The sequence below is a fragment of the Daucus carota genome, chromosome 2, assembly GCF_001625215.2.
Source record: "Daucus carota subsp. sativus chromosome 2, DH1 v3.0, whole genome shotgun sequence".
Classification (NCBI taxonomy): domain Eukaryota; kingdom Viridiplantae; phylum Streptophyta; class Magnoliopsida; order Apiales; family Apiaceae; genus Daucus; species Daucus carota.
The window spans coordinates 32,656,711-32,677,045 of NC_030382.2; the positions used below are offsets into that span (position 1 = coordinate 32,656,711).

The 20,335-nt window shown below is 40.9% G+C and overlaps 1 protein-coding gene across 1 annotated transcript; it reads right to left on the minus strand.

Annotated features, from left to right (window-relative positions):
- Window positions 1-3,630: 3,630 nt before the first annotated feature.
- LOC108207381 (two-component response regulator 24) lies at window positions 3,631-4,140 on the minus strand. Its single transcript, XM_017377832.1, has 2 exons — window positions 3,925-4,140; window positions 3,631-3,810 (listed from the first exon to the last, which is right to left on the minus strand). Exons 1-2 carry the CDS (start codon window positions 4,138-4,140, stop codon window positions 3,631-3,633), a joined length of 396 nt encoding a protein of 131 aa, XP_017233321.1.
- Between the last annotated feature and the right edge of the window lie 16,195 nt (window positions 4,141-20,335).

The following is a 20,335-nucleotide window of genomic DNA, read 5'->3' on the forward strand; positions in this document are numbered from 1 at the left end:
CCGGACCGAATGGACCAAAATAAAGTTCGGTTCGGTCCGGTCCGTAAAAAAATATTTCGATTCGGACCGAATAGTCCAAAATATATATAATTTAATTTATATTTATATTATATATATATTTTATATGTTATATTAATAATACCTAATTTGTAAATTTAATTATATCTATCTTTAATGAATAGGGGGTGATTAATTAATATGAAAACTTTAATATAAATCTTGAATTTTAGTTTTATTTATAATATAATTTTTTATTTTTAAAATAATTTCGGTTCTTTTGGTCCGGACCGGACCGAACCGAATTATTTCGGTTCGGTCCGAAAAAAATTCAAACTTCGGTTCTCGGTCTATTCGGTTCGGTATGGTCACCCCTAAATTCAAGTAGTAAAAATATTATTTATAAAATTTTACACATTATTTTTAAATGTTACCACAACCAACTAAAAGATTATGACTTCTAGTATTTAAAATAATATATTTATATTTTATCAAGTTTATTTATCATTTATATTTATTATATAGTTATTTTCTTTGTTTTAATAAAAAATAAATAATAAATAAATTTGATAAAATCTAAATATATTATTATAAAGAGTTTATTGCAAAACGCAACCCACTGGATTTCCGAAAAATCACTTTTAGGCATATACTTTATATAATTGCACTTTGCACTCCGTTGGTTCGTTTGGCGCGTCACTTTGCACCCCTTCCGTTAATTTTGACTGTTAAGGTTAAAAGTCTCGGGGGTAGTTTGGGAAATTCAAAAAAATTAATTTTAACTAGATTTTATTTAATTTTTTTGACCCTATAAACGATATTTTTTGAAAAATCTTAAAGAACAAAAGTTGTAGAGAACGAAAAGATTTTTTTAAAACAATAAAATTCAAAATTTTTGAATCTTTTTTTGTAATTGTTTAATAAATTACAAAAAATTGATATCATGTAAAAAGTCGTAATAAATTCAATTAATTACATTTTTCGATGATTTTTGATGATTCGGAAAACACTTTTAATTGCCTATAACTTTCAAATTTTATTTCGAAGCTGGAATCAATTAAAACCTACTTTAATTGAATTTAAAACTAAAAAATGAGTTGTAAACATTATTTCAAAAATATTTCGAAACATAATATGAGGACACAACATGAACGAAAGTTATAGACAATTGAAAGAGTCTTCCGAATCATCAAAAATCATTGAAATCTGAAATAGATTGAATTTATTACGAATTTTTACAAGATCTCCAAAATTCGTAATATATTAAACAATTGCAAAAAAGATTTCAATAATTTTGAATTTTATTTGCTTTCAAAAAAAATAATTTTGAATTTTATTGTTTTAAAAGGATCTTTTCGTTCTCTACAACTTTCGTTATTTAAGATTTTTCAAAAAATATCGTCTAGAGGGTCAAAAAAATTAAATAAATTCTGGTTAAAATTAATTTTTTTAAATTTCCCAAATTACCCCTAAGACTTTTAACGTTAACAGTCAAAGTTAACGGAAGGGGTGCAAAGTGACGCGCCAAATGAACCAACAGGATGCAAAATGCAATTATACAAAGTATATGCCTAAAAGTGATTTTTCGGAAATCCAGTGGGTTACGTTTTGCAATAAACTCTATTATAAATATTAGAATTCATAACCTTTTACTTGGTTTTGGTAACATCCAAAAATTATGTGTAAAACTTTATAAATAATATTTTTACTGCTTGAACTTATATTTCAAGATACTTGTTTGATATTTATGGTCACTTCAGTAACCATTTTGATACCGTTTTGAGTTCAGTGACTAATTTGATACATTAAGCCCACTTCAGTGACCAACTATACAGCTTAGACCGATCCCGTGCATCTGGTCTTACTAACTTTTTATATATATTTAAATTAATGATTAATTTTAAGATGTGATTGTTTTTCAAACCATTAATATATTTTGTGTGATATTAGATTTCATGGTTTTAATATATTTGAAATATGAGATTTAAGGGATGTATTTTACTATACCAAACTATACACACGAACTGATAAAATTGATGGGCATTCAATTTTAATAATACTAGCCTATAACCCGTGCGAAGCACGGATGGGTATATAATTCATAATTTATTATTTAAATTTTAACATCATTTTATTAATATTTTAGTATTAATGAGTTGAATTTAATTAAATTATATTAACCAACTGATTATACATTCTCATGGAAATTTAGATTTTACATTTTATTATCATCTATTTATAAATATTTTCTGTTATTAATATGTGATGATTATTATTCAATTAATTTTAAATCAAAATTTTCATATTTTGTATATTTTTCATATGTATGAGAAAAATATTTATTATGTAACAAATTAGAATTAAAAAGGGTTATGTAATAAGGTGTTTGTATTGAAATAGAATACGTTAGAGTTAAAAAAAGTTATAATTTTATTTTTAACATCATTATAATTTTTTATAAGATATTATATGATAATGTATTGTAATGAGTCTTTTTAGTATTTAAAACTATTTAACAATGTAAGAGTAATAGACCTCCATATGTTGTAGACTTGTAGTTTTAGAGGGAGAGTATCAAACCAAAAAATATAACTAGAAAGTTAGACTACAAATTATACCATGTTGACTTATTATAGATTAATTTTAAAACCGTGCAAAGTTAATGTGGAAATTCTTGGATATATACCGTTGAGCTAGCTACAAAGAAGAAAAGATATGCTAGAGGGTCGAAAGATTAATACTAATAGAAACTATCAACTAGCAAAAAAAACATAACTTCTTTTTACGCGAAACGATTAAGATTGTTGTTATTAGTAGATACCTAGTTTAGTATATAAACTCTTTATTGTCATTGATATTCATATACGTATTGCGAGTAGAATTAGGTCATACATGAAACTTTGTATTAACTATTCCCTATGTCCCCCTAGTAGTTTATCTCAGAGGACAAGTGCTTGACAATTCTAATACTTCTAGAAAACATACTTTCGTAACTTATTTTCTTGTATTTCTTTTTTTGAATAAAAAATTGATATTTGAATTTTTATACATAAAAAATTTTAAAAAAAAGTTACGGAACTATGTTTTATAAGAATCTTAAAATGCGTGTCGAACAGTGAAAGAAACTGTAAAAAATGAGAGGGACGAAGGGAGTAATAGATAGGATTTATACAGAGAGTTTAATATCAATTTTTTTATTAGCAAAAGTTTTATAGACGCAGCTGTGAAGGTTCTTGTACACCTTCATAATGAAAGTTTTTACCCATTCATATATACAAACATATGTTTTCATCGTTGTGTTTGTTGATTTGCCGTCACTTGAATATTTGTTTAATAAATTGATAAACAGATATAGTTTACGGTATTTGTATTTAACCCCTTCTACAAGTACTTAATAATAAATCTTGAAATTTTGTCTTTTAATATGAATGTTATTTTCTAATGAATATTTTTTTTGTCTAATATCAATTTTATTAGACGTGATGGGTAAATTAACTAATGAGTGCAGGATTCATAAATTAAAATATCATAAACGAAATTATATATTATTATTATTATTATAATTTAACTAATACAAGACTTTATTTATTATATTTATATATAACATCTGCTGCATATGAAATTCATATATGTTTACATATTATAGTTGTTAAGTAGCGCTTGACGAACAGATATGACGATCTCATGTGTCATGGGCTTCTCATAAACACGATCCATACCAGCTTGAAAAGGATCTTCACCGAGAAAGTCTGGATCACAATCTATTCCAACAATCATGGTTTTCACTCCCATTGCACGCAATTCCCTAGTAGCCTGAAATAAATGATTATTATGATTAACATAATATTTGATGATTATTTGTATTCTTTAACACTTCAATAATCCTCAAGTGTGTGTGTGTGTGTGTATTATAATAACTTGACTAACCTGTATACCATTCATAACTGGCATCGAGAAATCCATAAAAATGACATCAAACTGTCTCCCTGAGCGAACAAGATCTACTGCTTCCCTGCCATTTTCAACAGCATAGGTTTCAAAGTTATGCGCTCTAAGGTATCCAACATGAACCAGCCTGCAGACGATATCATCATCAACTAATAGCGCAGATAGATTGTTTGAGCTTATAACCTTTCTAGCCATGTATTCCTAGCTTCAAAAAATATATTAACAACTCTTCAGTCTTCATTTCATACAAATCAATTGTTACCAATTAATACATATACAATACTTTGAAAATCTAAATAATCAGTATCATGTTAGATTTATATAGCTACTTTTATCATATTGTTAATAAAAGTAAAATACACCTATACAACACTGAAATTATAATCACAACAATAATGAATTTTCACTAATTGGAGAAAGTAGAAAATATAATAGTTATACATGTAACTTAATATTAGCTTAGATTTTATAATCATCGAGTGGCTACTGTTGGAAGAAGCAGATCATATACCTTTTACACACTACCTTAAAACCAGATATAATGAACAATGACTACGATAATAGACGCACTATCCTTTATATAATCTTATAGATAACATTTAGATTTATAGAGATGATGATATATTATTGATATAGATATAATATGATCTGTTAAATATTGAACGGTTTCGTAAATGAAACCGTATAATTTTTTATAATATTTTTTGGATGCACACTGACGACATAAATATAAGCCCTGAAGATAAGTTTGTGAATTTATTATAATGTTATAAGCTCTTTGTTTAACAATAAATTATGAATATATTAAAAAAAAGGTTTTATAATCAATTTTATAATTTAATAATTTGAGTAATAATTGTTTGGCGTAGTATGCGTGTTTGTAATCACGATAGTATGATATTGTCCACTTTGGGGCAAACCAACATAGGTTTATTTTTGGAAATCTCCCAAAAGGCTTCATACTAATAAATTTTTTTAGTTGGCTTAAATTCTAGATATATGTCCTCGCACAACTGACGTAGAATGACTTTTAACAATCTCCCCTTCACATAATGGGCTCGCCATCTGCCGAAATTTGCCACCTAATGTGTGATATAGCTTTCCATAGGCCTATTTTGAAAGCCTCCCTGTGCATACGACTCCCCTAGACCTATAATAAAAGGTCCACCTGCATCATTCTTAAGCTCATCCACGGGTGGTTCATCTTCCTCTTCCGAGACCCATTCTGGAGATGATCCTTCAAGTTCACTGAATGTTCAACCTTTGACTATATATAAGGATCCCATCTGAGTTTTCTAATCATGCTGAGGAGGAGTCAGATATTATAACTCAAGTTCTACATTCTTCATCTGATTTTTTTCTTTCAGAAGAGCACACTTTATAGACTTCAATATTATTGTTGATTAATGTTTCAGACTCTAGTCTTCTTGTTGTTGCCACTCTTATGATTCATATTACTGATAAAAGTAATGAAACTCTAGTCTCTTAAAGTTCAAATTCTGAAGATATTTGCCATGCTCTATCTTTAGTTCCTTCTCTTTCTCAAGAGGGTTCTAAAATCCCATCTCAGAATTTTCTTGCAAGGAAATTGGAGGACGAACACTTTCAAACTTATAATGTTCATAGTAATGATACATTTGATATCAGTGCCTTAGCAAGAGCTCGGAAAATAAGGGAGAAGCATGATGGGGTTGCTGTTTTGGAGGATGAATCATCGCAATTCACTTTTACATTGGATATTGTCAAGCAAATTGTTGATTCTTTGACTATTCAATTGGAAGGATGGATACATCTATTTTTCATGTTCAAGTTCTAGTCAAGCATGTAGTAGACTCTCTACATAATAAACACAATACTGATAATATAACCTTGTCTAATCTTTTGGATTCCCATAAATCATTTAACTAGAGGTTCCAAACTCTGAAGGATCAACATCAGACTATGCTAGCCAATTATTGGGATTTAAATGAATGATATTTAAATATTAAGTGAGATTTTTTAAAAGTAATTCATTTACTTATTTATGAAATATATATTTTTTATAATTTATCATATGCATTTTGTTAAAAAAATTTACATCCGTATAAGTCACATCATAAAATTAAGTCACTTAAACTCGCATAGTCATCATATCATCCAAATAAATACCAAAAATATATATATTTAGAATAAGAATCATGTAACACCTAATACATGTACTCATTATTTTAAAAGTCAACGATTAATCAAAATTAATCATTGTTCAAATTACCTTAAAAAAAAAAAATCATTGTTCAAATTAAGTGTTAATTGGGTCAAATGTTTTAGAAAGTACGGTAAAAACCCGAACTAATCGGTCAAAAATGAGTAAAATCGATTAAAAAAAATCAGTCAATTATAATTTTTTAATCTTCTTTTAAAATATCAAAATTTCATGTAATTAAAAATTAAAATTAAAGAAGATGTAATTTTTTTTTTGTAATAACTTAGACTTACATATATAATTTTGCTAATGATATTTGTTAATCCATTTGTCCCAGCCTTTTCTTTGCACTTTTGTTTTTAAATTTCATGTCCAATTCTTTACATTTTAAAACTTAATTCCAAATATAGTAAGAATTTATAATATAAAACAACCACCCTACTACTTTTCTCCACTATAATATGTTTAAATATCACCCGGTCACACCATTATCATCACATTTCTTATTTTTCTTCACGTTTACTTTACATTTTTATTTAACTTTTGTGCCCAACGCAAATGTAAATATTTGAGTGCAATGACGGAGTATGTTTTTGTGATATATAAATTCATATTATATTGACTTTATAAAACTTTAAATTTATATGATAAATAATTCGATTAATCATTCTGATTAATTCTCGATTAATTAATTAATATCCGAATAGTCTATTCAGGGCTGAGCATAATTCTCCGAAACCGGTCCAAACCGGCCGATCCGAACCGTCCAAACCGAATATTTCGGTTTCTTAACGGTTTGGTTTGGTTTTGGTTTTGGTAATTGTTATGGCCAAATATCAACTCGGCAGATGATTGCGTAGAACTCACCTGTCAACACGGAAGGAACCAATCTCTGAGATTGTCCTCGCCCATTATATGGGCCTCGCCATATATGAAGCCCAGGAAGTGAGTACCCTGTAACGTATGGACCCAGAATCAACGGGACGGTCCTCGCCCAGTTAGTGTCCTCGCCCAGTATGGACCCTCGTCCTAGGCATGTATCAGGCTACACGGCCCATTGACTAGCGGCCCAGGTCTTCAAGAGAGAGTCCTCGCCCATTGTTGAAGGACCTCGCCCATTGCTTACCTTCCTCGCCCAATACTGAAAAGGACCTAATACGCCTGGCTCTCAAGCCTGGTTATTGTTGTTTACTCTAGGGCCCAGGCCCACTATCAGCCTCGCCCTAAGAGAGGACGGAGGGCTGGCCCAAACAGCTGAGTCTGGGGAGGTCCACGTGGGCTAGTGCTGGTCAGCCCACCTAGTTCCATGCTCCTCGGAGGAGGCTGGGCTCCAGAAGCCCATATCCGTCTGATCTGAGGGGGTGGCCCATAGCTGGAACCAGGGAATAAGAAACCTATTCTGATTAGGTTACTTGTTCCCCAAGAACTACGTCTGGCTTGATCCCTATAAATAGGGTACGTAGGCACATCGTTTGGGGATAAGTCACAACCCTTGCAAGAACGAATACTCCTTCGCTCTTGTGAGAAAACCCTGATTCCCTGAACGATCTCAGCCAAACCCAAAATCACCACCCATACTCCGTCGTCCGCCGTCATCGTCCGCCACAAGTTCCAGCAACCCTCCCCGAATCTTGTTATCACCAGATTCCTCCGTTAACAATTGGCGCTAGAAGGAGGGGCTTTTGACATCTATTGGAGGAAGGATGTCTCAGGATATGAACAAAGACGCTACGGATCAGAACCAGAAGGCTCCGGTAGACCCAACTGTCATCGAGATTACTGATGCACCGCCACCACCACCGTCCGATAATCAACAATCCCTGCTCAACACTCCCTTGGCGACAATTCAAGCACCCATCATGATGTCCAACACCCAGATCTTCGACACCTTCGCCGCCTTCACCAATACCATGAAAGCTGTCTCCACCCGCCTGGACTCCATGGAAGACGTGGTACGGTCGCTGTCGAAAAACACCGGGAAGCCACACGAGCAGAACCGTCGTCACCACACTGGAGGAGATGAGAGCAGGGCGAGGTCCCCCCATAAGACACATCGCCATGGGAAAGAACCCATAACAGAACCACCAGAATCAAACAAGAAGGCTCATGACAGGTTTCGCACTATAACGCCACGGAGCTTGCACTACGATACTCCCGGGACGCGACGTCCCCTTGAAGACCAAAGACAAGCAAAAATCGTGATCTCCCAATACATCGACAAATCCTTAACTGAAGAGCAACGACGGGAGGCCAGTAGAAAGCACGAAGAAGAACTTGCCCGGGATATCCGCAGTATCAGGCAACAACATCGACTTGCAACCGTCAAAAGTGAGTTCAAGGGCCATCCCCCACCACCAATCAGAGGCAATAAGAAAGTTCTTGAACCATCTTCGCAAGGGGGACGTTCTTCTGGAAACGAGAAAGCTAACCAGGAGAAACAACTAGTAGTATATGAAGGGAAGAGGAAGCCAGCCTATCCGGAAAAGACCTATGCAGGAAGTTCCTATAGAGAGAATCGCCCTTCGTCACTCACCAGGCGTCAAGACTACCGACAGAACTCCTCTCAGGACCATCGCTTGGGCTATCACCGAAATTCGTCTCAGGACAACCACGGGAACTACCGACGTACCTCGCCTCACTACTATCGCCGCCAAAGAACACCTCCGATGTACCGTAGCTCAGCATCACAGTCTGACGGGCGCGTAACACCCTCCAGCAGCCGAGGCCCAACTCCACAAGGAAACCTTCCTCCTCCACAAGGAAACCCTCCTCCTCCTCCACAAGGAAACCTTCCTCCTCCTCCACAAGGAAACCTTCCTCCTCCACAAGGAAACCTTCCTCCTCCTCCGCAAGGAAACCTTCCTCCTCCACAAGGTAACCCGGTAATGATTGCAGGGCTAGATGGTGTATCTGTTGACGCTCTGAAAGGATTGTTGGTACAATTCGGCGTGCAAGGTCACACGGTTCCAGAGGAAGCAGCCTCCCCCTTCTCCGCCGCGGTACGACAATCCCCCCTACCGGCAACCTTCCGAGGCACAGGAGATCTAAGGTATAATGGAACAACGGATCCGGCAGAGTACATTGGGCGCTTTACAACGGAGATGGAGTTACACCAGGTATCTGATCTGACCAAGTGTCGACTTTTAGCTTCAACTTTGAGGGGGAACGCCCACCAATGGTTTCAGAAGATCGGGCCTGGTAGCATTGTGTCATGGGAGCAAATGCGTAGGATGTTCCTCACTCAGTTTCAATCATCAATCCACTATGCCCCACCTGTTACCACTTTAGCCAATATCAGACAGAAGGAAGGAGAGACCCTTCAAGCCTATTTCCGGAGGTTCAACGCTGAAGTCCCACAGGTGAGAGGAGCAACCGACGAGACCGTTAAGAATTTCTTGATAGCAGGAGTAAGAGTAGGCACGGACTTTTGGAAGGCGCTTCAGAGGAAAGAACCACCTACACTAGCAGCCCTGTACCTCTTGGCAGAACCATATAAGAGGGAGGAAGAGGCTCTCGCAAGTATTACTAGACATGACGCCAGTTCATCAAGGACATCTAGGCAAAGGAAGAGGGATAGGACACCCAGTCCCAGGAAGGAGAAGAAGAATACGGTCAACGCCCTTGATATCAGACCTGTCTCGGAAGAACGGAACAGCCCGCCACGTCAACCTAGTCCTATAAGAAGAAGGTCAGATATCGATCATTACACTCCTTTAGTTGCATCTATTGAACATATATTCGAGGTGAACAAGAAATCAGGGATCTTTAAAAAACCGAATCCACTGACCTCTACTCAAGTCAAAGATAAGAAGAAGTTTTGTGCCTACCACGAATCACATGGTCATGATACCCACGAGTGTCGCCAACTTAAGGAAGAGATTGAACAGTTGATCAGGAATGGTAAGCTGACGGATTGGGTTGTCAGAGAGGTGAGAAAGCATAAGGATGCTCCCATCATCACTTTAGTACCCGAAGCCGAGTCTGAAGCACCGGCATCTACTGAACCCCCAAGAACAGCCAGAGAAGGTAGCATTCATACGATTTTTGGAGGTCCACATGTGGGAGGAGATAGCAGGAGTGCCATGGATAGGTATGCCAGAGTAGCTAAACAACCCCCTCTCACTAATGTCTTTCGTCTTTCGGAAAGACCACCTAAGTTGTTCAAGGGAGAGGATACGCAGATCATATTCTCAGAGGAAGATGCTCGATGGGTCCATCACCCCCACGCTGATGCTCTGGTCGTAAATGTAAGGATCGGATCGAGGAACGTTCACAGGGTGTTTGTGGACAATGGCAGCTCTGTAAACCTATTGTACTACTCTACTTTTCAGAAGATGGGTTTACTAGACAAGGATATGACTCGAAAGACAACCTACCTATACGGTTTCACGGGAGATGCAATCAGAGTTAAAGGGACTATAAGGCTGCCGGTAACACTAGGAGAGGACCCGGTCTCCGCTACCCAAGTGGCTGAGTTTATGATCGTGGAAGCCCCAGCCTACTATAATGCTCTAATCGGGAGACCTATTTTGAAGGACATGAGAGTTGTAACCTCCATATATCATCTGTCTATGAAGTTCCCAACTCCCAGGGGGGTAGGTTGTATCAAAGGTTGTCAATATGACTCTAGGGATTGTTATAACCGTACCATAAAGACAGCCTCAAAGTTCAAAGCTGACATTGATCCGGACGAAGAGATGCTCGACTTCAAAGAAGAGAATGCGGAGGAGACAAAAAGATCCTTTAGACCACTCAGGTTCACCAAAGCCTCCACCAACATGATTTATACGGTACAGTTCCCCGAAGAAGAGAACCCACAGCAAATTGGATGGGAAGAAGAAAAGCAGAAGAGGTTAGAATGGAAAGAGACGATAACCGCATTCCCCAGCCAAACCATACTGCAAATCGAAGGACCTCCGCCTATGCCATCCGACACATTCGTCGAAGGGATAGTCGAAGAAGCCAGCGAAGATGAAACAGAAGAGCAGAAGCTGATGCGGGCGAGAAAGGGAAAGATGGTTATTGACGATCCAGCATTACACCCATCAGGTTACCCGAGGCTCCCCCCGTTTGAAGGAGAAAGTTCAAAGTCTGCTGACACTGTTCATCCGAAGGATAATGATGACGATCTAAGAGATGTCGATCTTGACCCCAGACTACCAGAAACACTGCAGAAGGTAGGACCAGCCGAGGACACAGTTGGGATCCTGGTTGATGAGAATGATGCAACGAAAGTCTTATTCATTGGTACTCGTCTTGACAATCTGATGAGAAAGAAGATGGTTGATTTTTTGAAAAGCAATCTTGATGTATTCGCCTGGAGCCATGCTGATATGACAGGAATTGATCCGAACGTTATGTGTCACCACTTGAACATTGATCCGAGGAAGAAAGGTATCAGACAAAAACGCAGACCCATCAGCGGTGAACGAGCAGAAGCACTAAAAGCGGAGGTCGATAGACTTCAGAAGGTTGGTTTGGTTAAAGAAGCTTATTACCCGGAATGGCTGGCGAACCCAGTGCTGGTGAAGAAGGCCAATGGAAAATGGAGGGTATGTATCGATTTCACAGATCTGAATAAGGCATGTCCAAAAGACAGTTTTCCCCTTCCAAGGATAGATCAACTAGTTGACGCTACTGCTGGCCACGCCCTGTTAAGCTTTATGGATGCCTACTCCGGCTACAATCAGATCCCAATGTATGAACCAGACCAGGAACACACCTCTTTCATCACGGACCGTGGTCTCTACTGCTACATTGGAATGCCTTTTGGACTTTTGAACGCTGGTGCTACTTATCAAAGACTAGTGAATATGATGTTTAAAGACCTGATAGGGAAGACGATGGAGGTCTACGTTGATGATATGCTTGTAAAGTCTAAGAAGGCCCCAGACCACATCAAACACCTTTCCGAAATGTTTTCGATACTCAGGAAGTTTAACATGAAACTCAACCCACAGAAGTGCGTCTTTGGCGTGGAGTCGGGAAAGTTTTTGGGATTTATGGTAAATCACAGAGGTATAGAGGCTAACCCAACAAAGATACAAGCCTTGCTTGACATGAGATCGCCCAGCACTGTGAAGGAGGTCCAAAGTCTTACAGGAAGGATAGCCGCCCTCAACAGGTTCGTCTCTAAGTCGACTGATAGATGCCAAGAATTCTTCAAGGTCATCAAAGGAGTTGGGAAAGATTTCAGGTGGACGGCCGAATGCGAAGCAGCTTTCCAGAGTTTGAAGAACCATCTTGCCACACCTCCCATGCTTGCCAAACCTCTCGAAGGTGAGACACTTATCCTTTATTTGGCTGTCTCTGATTATGCTATTAGTGCTGTTCTTGTTAGAGAAGAGGGGAACTTGCAGCTGCCTGTGTATTATGTGAGCAAAAGGTTGCTCGATGCTGAGACTAGATACACGAATATGGAAAAGCTGGTGTTCGCTTTACTCCTGGCAGCAAGGAAACTTAGACCATACTTCCAGGCTCATAAAATCGAGGTACAAACCTCCTACCCGTTGCGCCAAGTTTTGTACAAACCTGAGGCTTCAGGAAGGATGTTGAAGTGGGCAGTTGAGTTGGGACAATTCGATATCGAGTATAAGCCCAGAAGTTCCATCAAAGGCCAGGCATTGGCCGACTTCATATTAGAGTTTCAGAACGACCCTGTGTTGGTGGATGAAGTATCGGGTAGCGAGGTAGAGGTTAAGACCGGAGAAGAAGAGGAGGCTTCCTACCCATGGTGGGTGATGAACGTTGATGGGGCAGTTAATCAGGATGGTGCCGGTGCAGGCATCTTACTTACCAGCCCCGAGGGGAGGAAGTTTAAAAGCGCTATACATCTTGGCTTCCCTGCCACCAATAACGACGCTGAATATGAAGCCTTAATTGCTGGACTGAGATTAGCAAAGGAGTTGGGCGTGCAGAGAATCGCAATCCGCAGTGACTCGATGTTGGTAGTTTACCAGGTCAATGGGGGGTACCAGGTAAAGGCGTACAGAACAGAACTTTACATGAACCTAGTCCGGAGGCTGATTGAAAATTTCAAGACGGTTAGACTCGAACAAATCCCAAGAGAAAGTAACGCCGAAGCTGACTCCCTGGCCAAGGCCGCATCTCAGAAAGATCCTGGAGTTTTAGGAATGATCTCTCTTGAGTTACTTGATCACCCTAGTGTGCCCGAAGCTGAGATACACCAGATCGAAGCTGAAGAGGCTGTCGACACATGGATGACCCCAATCTGGTCTTACATCAAGAATGGTACCCTTCCAGAAGACAAGATGGAGGCAAGAAAACTACGCTATAAGGCAGCCAGGTACGTTGATTATGAGGGGTCACTCTACAAGCGAGGCTTTAACCAACCTCTACTGAAGTGCATCGGAGGCGATGAATGTAACTACGTCCTGAGAGAGGTACATGAGGGAATATGCGGTAACCACTCGGGGGGTAGCTCGTTGGCCCAAAAGATACTTCGGCAAGGGTACTACTGGCCTACACTAAAAGAGGATGCACTAAAATTTGCTAAGGCTTGCGATAAGTGTCAGAGGTTCGCCAACTACGTCAACAGTCCTGCAGCTCCGCTTACATCGTTGATGAGTCCATGGCCCTTTGCTATGTGGGGAATAGACCTGATTGGCGAGCTATCAAAAGGCAAAGGGGGTGTCAAGTATGCAGTGGTGGCGGTTGATTATTTCACGAAGTGGACAGAAGCAGAGCCATTAGCAACTATCACGGCGAAGAAGTTGGTTGAGTTTGTTTATAGAGCTATAGTGTGCCGCTTCGGCATTCCGTATAAATTGATCTCCGACAACGGGAAACAGTTCGACTGCAAAGAGATGAGGGAGTTATGTGACAACCTAGGAATTAAGAAAGGTTTCTCGGCTGTCAGCCACCCACAGTCGAATGGCCAGACGGAAGCAGTTAACAAAATCATAAAGCATACTCTGAAGGCGAAGCTTGAAGACAAGAAGGGCAATTGGCCTGAGGAGCTACCCAATGTGCTTTGGTCCTACAACACAACTCCTAGAACAACAACCGAGGAATCACCTTTCAACCTTACTTATGGATATGAAGCTATGATACCTGTGGAGCTAGGAGCCGGATCATTCAGAAGAGATAATTTCAACCCAGAAGTGAACGAGGTCAACCATCGTCTACACCTGGATATGCTCGAAGAAACCAGATCAGGAGCTCAGCTAAGGATTGCATCATACCAGCAAAGAGTGGCGAGGCATTATAACACCAAAGTCAAGGCTAGGCCATTCCAGGTAGGCGATCTAGTTCTGCGAAGAGTCATGCCAAACACCAAGGTGGCAAGCCATGGAGTCTTCGGAGCTAATTGGGAAGGGCCGTACAAGGTGAGAGTGGTGCTGTTTTCTGGAACATATTACTTGGCAGACCTAGAAGGGAGAGACATCCCCCGAGCATGGAATGCCGAGCATCTCAAAAAGTATTATCAGTAGACCAGAAGACCCCTCGTCATCCGACTCATGTACTCTTTTTCCTTACTAGGGTTTTTCCTACGGGTTTTACCTAGGAAGGTTTTAACGAGGCATGATGAAGGATCGACACGCAAGAGGGGAAGTAGCTGTTTATGTTTCCTTTTCTTTTTTAGTTCCTGTTTAGAGTATTCAAGCATGAGCCTTGGAACCAATAAAATTACTCCCAAGCCTCGGGGGGTAGGGGTTGTACGTGCCCTTCGGCAAAAGCATCATGTAAGCGTACTACTATCAATAAATTTCGAATTTTTTCATATTTGTGTATCTTTGTATTGCTTGGAACATGAAGACCAGGGACGATCTCCCTGCTGCTTTGGAACCTGTCTGCATGTGTAATCGAGACATATGTATGACACCCTCGGGATGAACGGAGAACCGTCTCCACGAGACGGTTCGAAGGAATTCCTATGCCCTGATGGCCCGTACTTCCGGTAAACCATCAGGAAGACCCCCAGGGGTGCAGCTTTGGAGAACCCTCCGGGGTTGGAGTTTTATCTAAAATTGTTTTTTTTTTTTATTTATTATTTTCTGTCTTCCCCAAGTATGGTGGAGGGCGACGACCCACATGCTTGGATGCCTGGGATCTAAGTGGATGATTTCCCTACTGTCCCAGAGGTTTAGGTTCCCCAAGTATGGTGGAGGGCGACGACCCACATACTTGGATGCCTGGGATCTAAGTGGATGATTTCCCTACTGTCCCAGAGGTTTAGGTTCCCCAAGTATGGTGGAGGGCGACGACCCACATACTTGGATGCCTGGGATCTAAGTGGATGATTTCCCTACTGTCCCAGAGGTTTAGGTTCCCCAAGTATGGTGGAGGGCGACGACCCACATACTTGGATGCCTGGGATCTAAGTGGATGATTTCCCTACTGTCCCAGAGGTTTAGGTTCCCCAAGTATGGTGGAGGGCGACGACCCACATACTTGGATGCCTGGGATCTAAGTGGATGATTTCCCTACTGTCCCAGAGGTTTAGGTTCCCCAAGTATGGTGGAGGGCGACGACCCACATACTTGGATGCCTGGGATCTAAGTGGATGATTTCCCTACTGTCCCAGAGGTTTAGGTTCCCCAAGTATGGTGGAGGGCGACGACCCACATACTTGGATGCCTGGGATCTAAGTGGATGATTTCCCTACTGTCCCAGAGGTTTAGGTTCCCCAAGTATGGTGGAGGGCGACGACCCACATACTTGGATGCCTGGGATCTAAGTGGATGATTTCCCTACTGTCCCAGAGGATGCTAGATTTCGCCCAGAAAAGATAGTGGGCGACGACATGCTCGAAGTAGCGAAGATTCTTAAGTTTGTTGTATGTATTCAGTTAAATGTAATTGCAAGCAACGACTGTTTAAAATATCATGACGAGGTGTGATCATCAGTTGCAATGAAGATAAAGGTCGAAGACAAAAGAAACAAAGATTACATAAAATACTTTATTTATAAGCCCACAATAGGGCGAAGATTACATAAATATGACTTAGTAGTCATTATCTGTCTTGTCCCTAAGGTAGGAATTCTCCACCTTAAGGTCCCGGACAACCTCCCTAAGCTCATCAATCTTATCTTCAAGGCGATCATTCCGCCTCTCGAGTATCCTGATCCTCGCCTGGAGCTCGGTGATCAGGACCTGTAGCTCGCCTAGTGTCGGGCGAGGAGGAGGTGGAGGAACTACGTTCGGGTCTGGCACCAATGGTGGAGCCTCGCTCTCCACAGCGCGGTCAAACTCGGCGAAAAGGTCTTCAGCGGACATAGTCGACGATTATATTTAGGAAGGATGGTGATGAAAAAGTGAGAAAAATAAACTGAGGAAAAATTCTATTTATAGAAGACAAGCGACTCTTCGAATTCCAGCCTCGTTTTCAGTGAAGAGTCGCGACTCTTCACCAAACTACGACTGTTGGACAACCCTGGGAAGATCAAAAGTCAGGAATTGACCGCAGGGGACATGTGAAGAGTCCTCGCCTGGTATGAGTCCTCGCCCTCAACAATCGAAGGATTAAGCGTACAGGCATAAAGTTAATTACTACATATTAAAAAAGGACAAGAACCTCGCCTTTTGCTAAATGGCGAGGATCAAGACTTCTGGATAAGGGATTCATGACACCCGTCGTGAGGCTTGATTGAGATTAAAGTTTCCAGGAATACGACAAAGAATGCCTGTAGGGGGCTGAAAGTCCTCGCTCGAGGTTGGATCCTCGCCCTATGCAGCTGTCTGAAACTAAGACGAGTGGTCAAGGGAGAGGGGAACCCTCGCCCTCTTATAAAGAGGTGCAAGCATTTAAGAACAAAACTGGATAGAGGAGAGAGATCCAAAGGTCTCGCCCTATATAAGCCCTCGCCTGAAGGTATACTCATCGCCCCGTGTACATATCTAGAAGGTTAGCGGTTGGGGGAAAGGGGTTATCCCATACAGAAGAGTCAGAGGGAGCAGGAATCCAAGACCTTTCCGAAGTAGGAATTGACAGTCGAAGTAAAGGGGGAGGATAGTCCTCGCCCCTTAACTTCTGAGAACGGAAAGATAAAAACGTCCTCGCCTAAAGAAGTTTCTCGCCAAGTACGCCTACTCTAGACTATAAGACAATTAAGGACGAGGGAAGTCCTCGCCTAATGCCAGATTATCGCCCTGTGTAGACATGCAAATACTAACAAGCATAAAAGAAGACATGGCGAGGAAAGTTAAAGCATGATAAATTAAATGTACAAAGTATTACAGCAGCAAGAAGATAATTATCCGAAATACAATTGCGAAGCCAATTACGGAGGGCTCGCACTCCAAATGTACTTGAATAGAGTAAAATAAATAACAAGTTCAATTTTTCTGCTGATCAGTAGCAGTAGCAGTTGCCTCGCCATCACCGTCTCCACCACCTTCGGCCGTTTGGGCCTCGCCTGCCTTTTTGGAAAGGGCTTCTTGCTCCGTTTGAATCTTCGCCTGAAGAGCCTGCCTCGCCTTCTCAATAGCAGCGGCTTTGGATTCCTTAAACTTCTCCATGAAAGCAGGCGTAGAAGGAGCGAAAAGCTTGGCCCAGTCATAGTTGGGATCTCCAGCCAAGAAATTGACCAGGTAATCAAAGAATCCCATGCTATAGGCATCGCTCAGCTCTTTTGATTTGGACGCTTTCTCGCCCTCGAGCTCTACTTGGAGGCCAGCGATGGTGGAGTTGGCGAGATTGGCAGCGGCGTTCGAAGATTCTGTCAAGTCGTTAAGCGCCTTCTGGAAACTTTTAATCTGGTCATTCCTCGTCTTCATGTCATCCTTATATTTTTGCTGAAGATCTTTCAGCTTATTAGAAGACGAGGACGCTTCCCTCTTTAACTCAGAATTTGCCTTGGTCAATTCGGCGATGTGAGCATTCTTGGCAGACAGAACGTTCAATCCCTGAAAGAAGGCCTCGCCCAAACCCAGCTTGAAGCTATGTTCAGCTTCATCGGCCTTCTTGGATGACCAGACCTTGACGTCTTCAGCATCAAAGTGATCCTCTGCCAGAACCCCAAAAGCTACTGATACAGAACTGGGAACTGATTCCTCGTCTTTCTTTGGCTTCTTCGAAGCAGCAGCCTCCTCTTCATTTCCTCGCTTACCCTTATTCCTCGCCCTTTGGTCTTTCTCAGTTATAGGGAGAGTTTCTCTCTGGCGAGGAGTGGTGGTAGCATTGATAGAGATGGTAGTGCGAGGTTGAGAAACGGGGACCTGGCCACCAGCAAAAGGGTTGTTACCGAAAGGAAGCTCAGCCATTTTTCCTGAAAATATAGCAAGTGAAGTAATTAGGCGATGTATACATACATGGCGACGAATATTAGAAAAATAAACAATGTTTCTAGCTACAAGTGGGTACATGGCGACGAATGTATTCAAAGGGCGAGGAGCATTTTTAGCTAAATCAAAATATCTGAGCAAATAAGTAATGACAGGAACCTATAGGGCGACGCCCTCACCTTTACCGGTCAGAGACGCTAAAGATCTCTTCAGACACTCCATAGCTTTCTTTGACTTGTTTCTTTTGTCAAATTTAATCAAAGGAACTTGACCAAACCCGTCGTTGTAAAAACCATATTTTTTGAGTGACTCCGGGGTCACCAATTTATCAAGATCCTTCTGGGCGACGTCGAGATCATCCACCCTTTGAGCACGAGCCAGAAGCTCGTCCTTGAGCTCAGCCTGCCGTGGTTTATCTAATGCAAGATAAAGATAAGTATAAAGAGTAGGCGAGGACGAATTATAAGAAGGCGACGATGTGAATACTTACAGGGTTCCAAGTTGAAGGACACCCTCAGGCGAGGAATGTCGTAAAGATAGAAATAATCAGGTTTCCAGAACTTCATGTTGCTGGGGTTCCCGACTGAAAAACCTTTCTTGTGATGACTAGGATGAAGAGTGAGGTAGAAAAAACCATAGTCCTCGCCAGTTTTCCTCAAAGAAAGGAAGTGGTCCATCTCGAGCATTGAAGGTTCTGGGAACCCGAGCTCGCGATACATCATGTAAATGCCTATGGCGAGCCTCCAACTATTCGGGCCTATTTGGATAGGGGCGACGTCGTAATGGTTTACGAGTTTCAGTAGCCAAGGATGCATGGGCCATCCAAAGCCAAGTTCCACCAGCTTGTTGGTCAGCACCATGCGAGGACATGGAAGACCGTCGAAGTTAAATCTGTGCATCCTCATGAAACGGCGAGGACGGTACCATTTGCCAGCGAGGTTGTAGTATTCAATCATCCACATAATCTCATCCGAAGAGATTTGTGAAGAAAGACCAGCACAAGTAACTGTATTGTTGAGATGGCGATGCTTGTTTCTTTCCTTCTCCGGAACATCCTCCTCGAAGTCAAAGTCGAGATCATAATCAAAGGTTTGAGGAATAAAAGGCTGATTAGGAGGAGAAGGACATTCCATGGCATAGCGAAGGGGCGAGGCAGATATTGTGGCCTCATCATCCTCGCCCTCGGCTGCAGACTCTCTGTCAGACCCCTGCTCTTCTTCATCCCGGTTCTCGTCCCCACCTTCTTCATCGTCTTCTTCATCCTCCTCGCCCTCAGGAAGGTCATGATAAATATTTCGGCAAATCCGGAGTTGCTTGCCTTTCCCAACTCCTAAGATTGGGCGAGAAGACTCTGGGGAGTTTAAACCCTCAAAAAGCTCTTCCAAAGAATCGTCTTCTTTATTAGGTTTGTGGACACTTTCTGCGTCGCTAGAGGAGATACTGACCACTTCTTGTTGGCCTGGGCGACGAGAAGGACCTGCCTCGTCCTGATGGGCTCTCAACCACGCTGGGTCCAAGTCCTCGCCTGCTTTTGGATCAACCTTGAGCGATGACCATGAATCGAACGGGGCATCAGCACTGGGGTGTGAACGTTGGGAGTTCGTCATCTGAAAGAGAGATGGCGAGAATAGAATCAATGATGGTAATTGATAAAAGAAGAAAAGAAAGAAGTCAAGAAAAGAAGTAAAGAAACAAAGGGCGACGACGCTTATGCGAGGTCATCGCCCTAAGTAATTATGATGGTCTTGAGTTAGCGGATTCCTCGCCCTCTATCGTTTTGACGCTTACGTTGCTACTCCTAGTAGGTATCTAAAGGATCTAAAATGCCTAGGTCGTGACTAAAAGCAAAGCAAGGGAATACAAAGAAAATTGAATTACAAGAAGCTGACGTACGTACCTGTGATTTCGGAAAGGAGAATAAGGTGCGAGGCTTTGATAAGAGCGTCGCCTAATGCAGAGCT

Coding starts and splice junctions, on each gene's coding strand:
- LOC108207381 (XM_017377832.1), bottom strand. CDS start 4,140: ATGGCTAGAAAGGTTATAAGCTCAAACAATCTATCTGCGCTATTAGTT. Junction 3,811..3,924: donor CAGTTATGAATGGTATACAG/GTTAGTCAAGTT, acceptor CATTTATTTCAG/GCTACTAGGGAATTGCGTGC.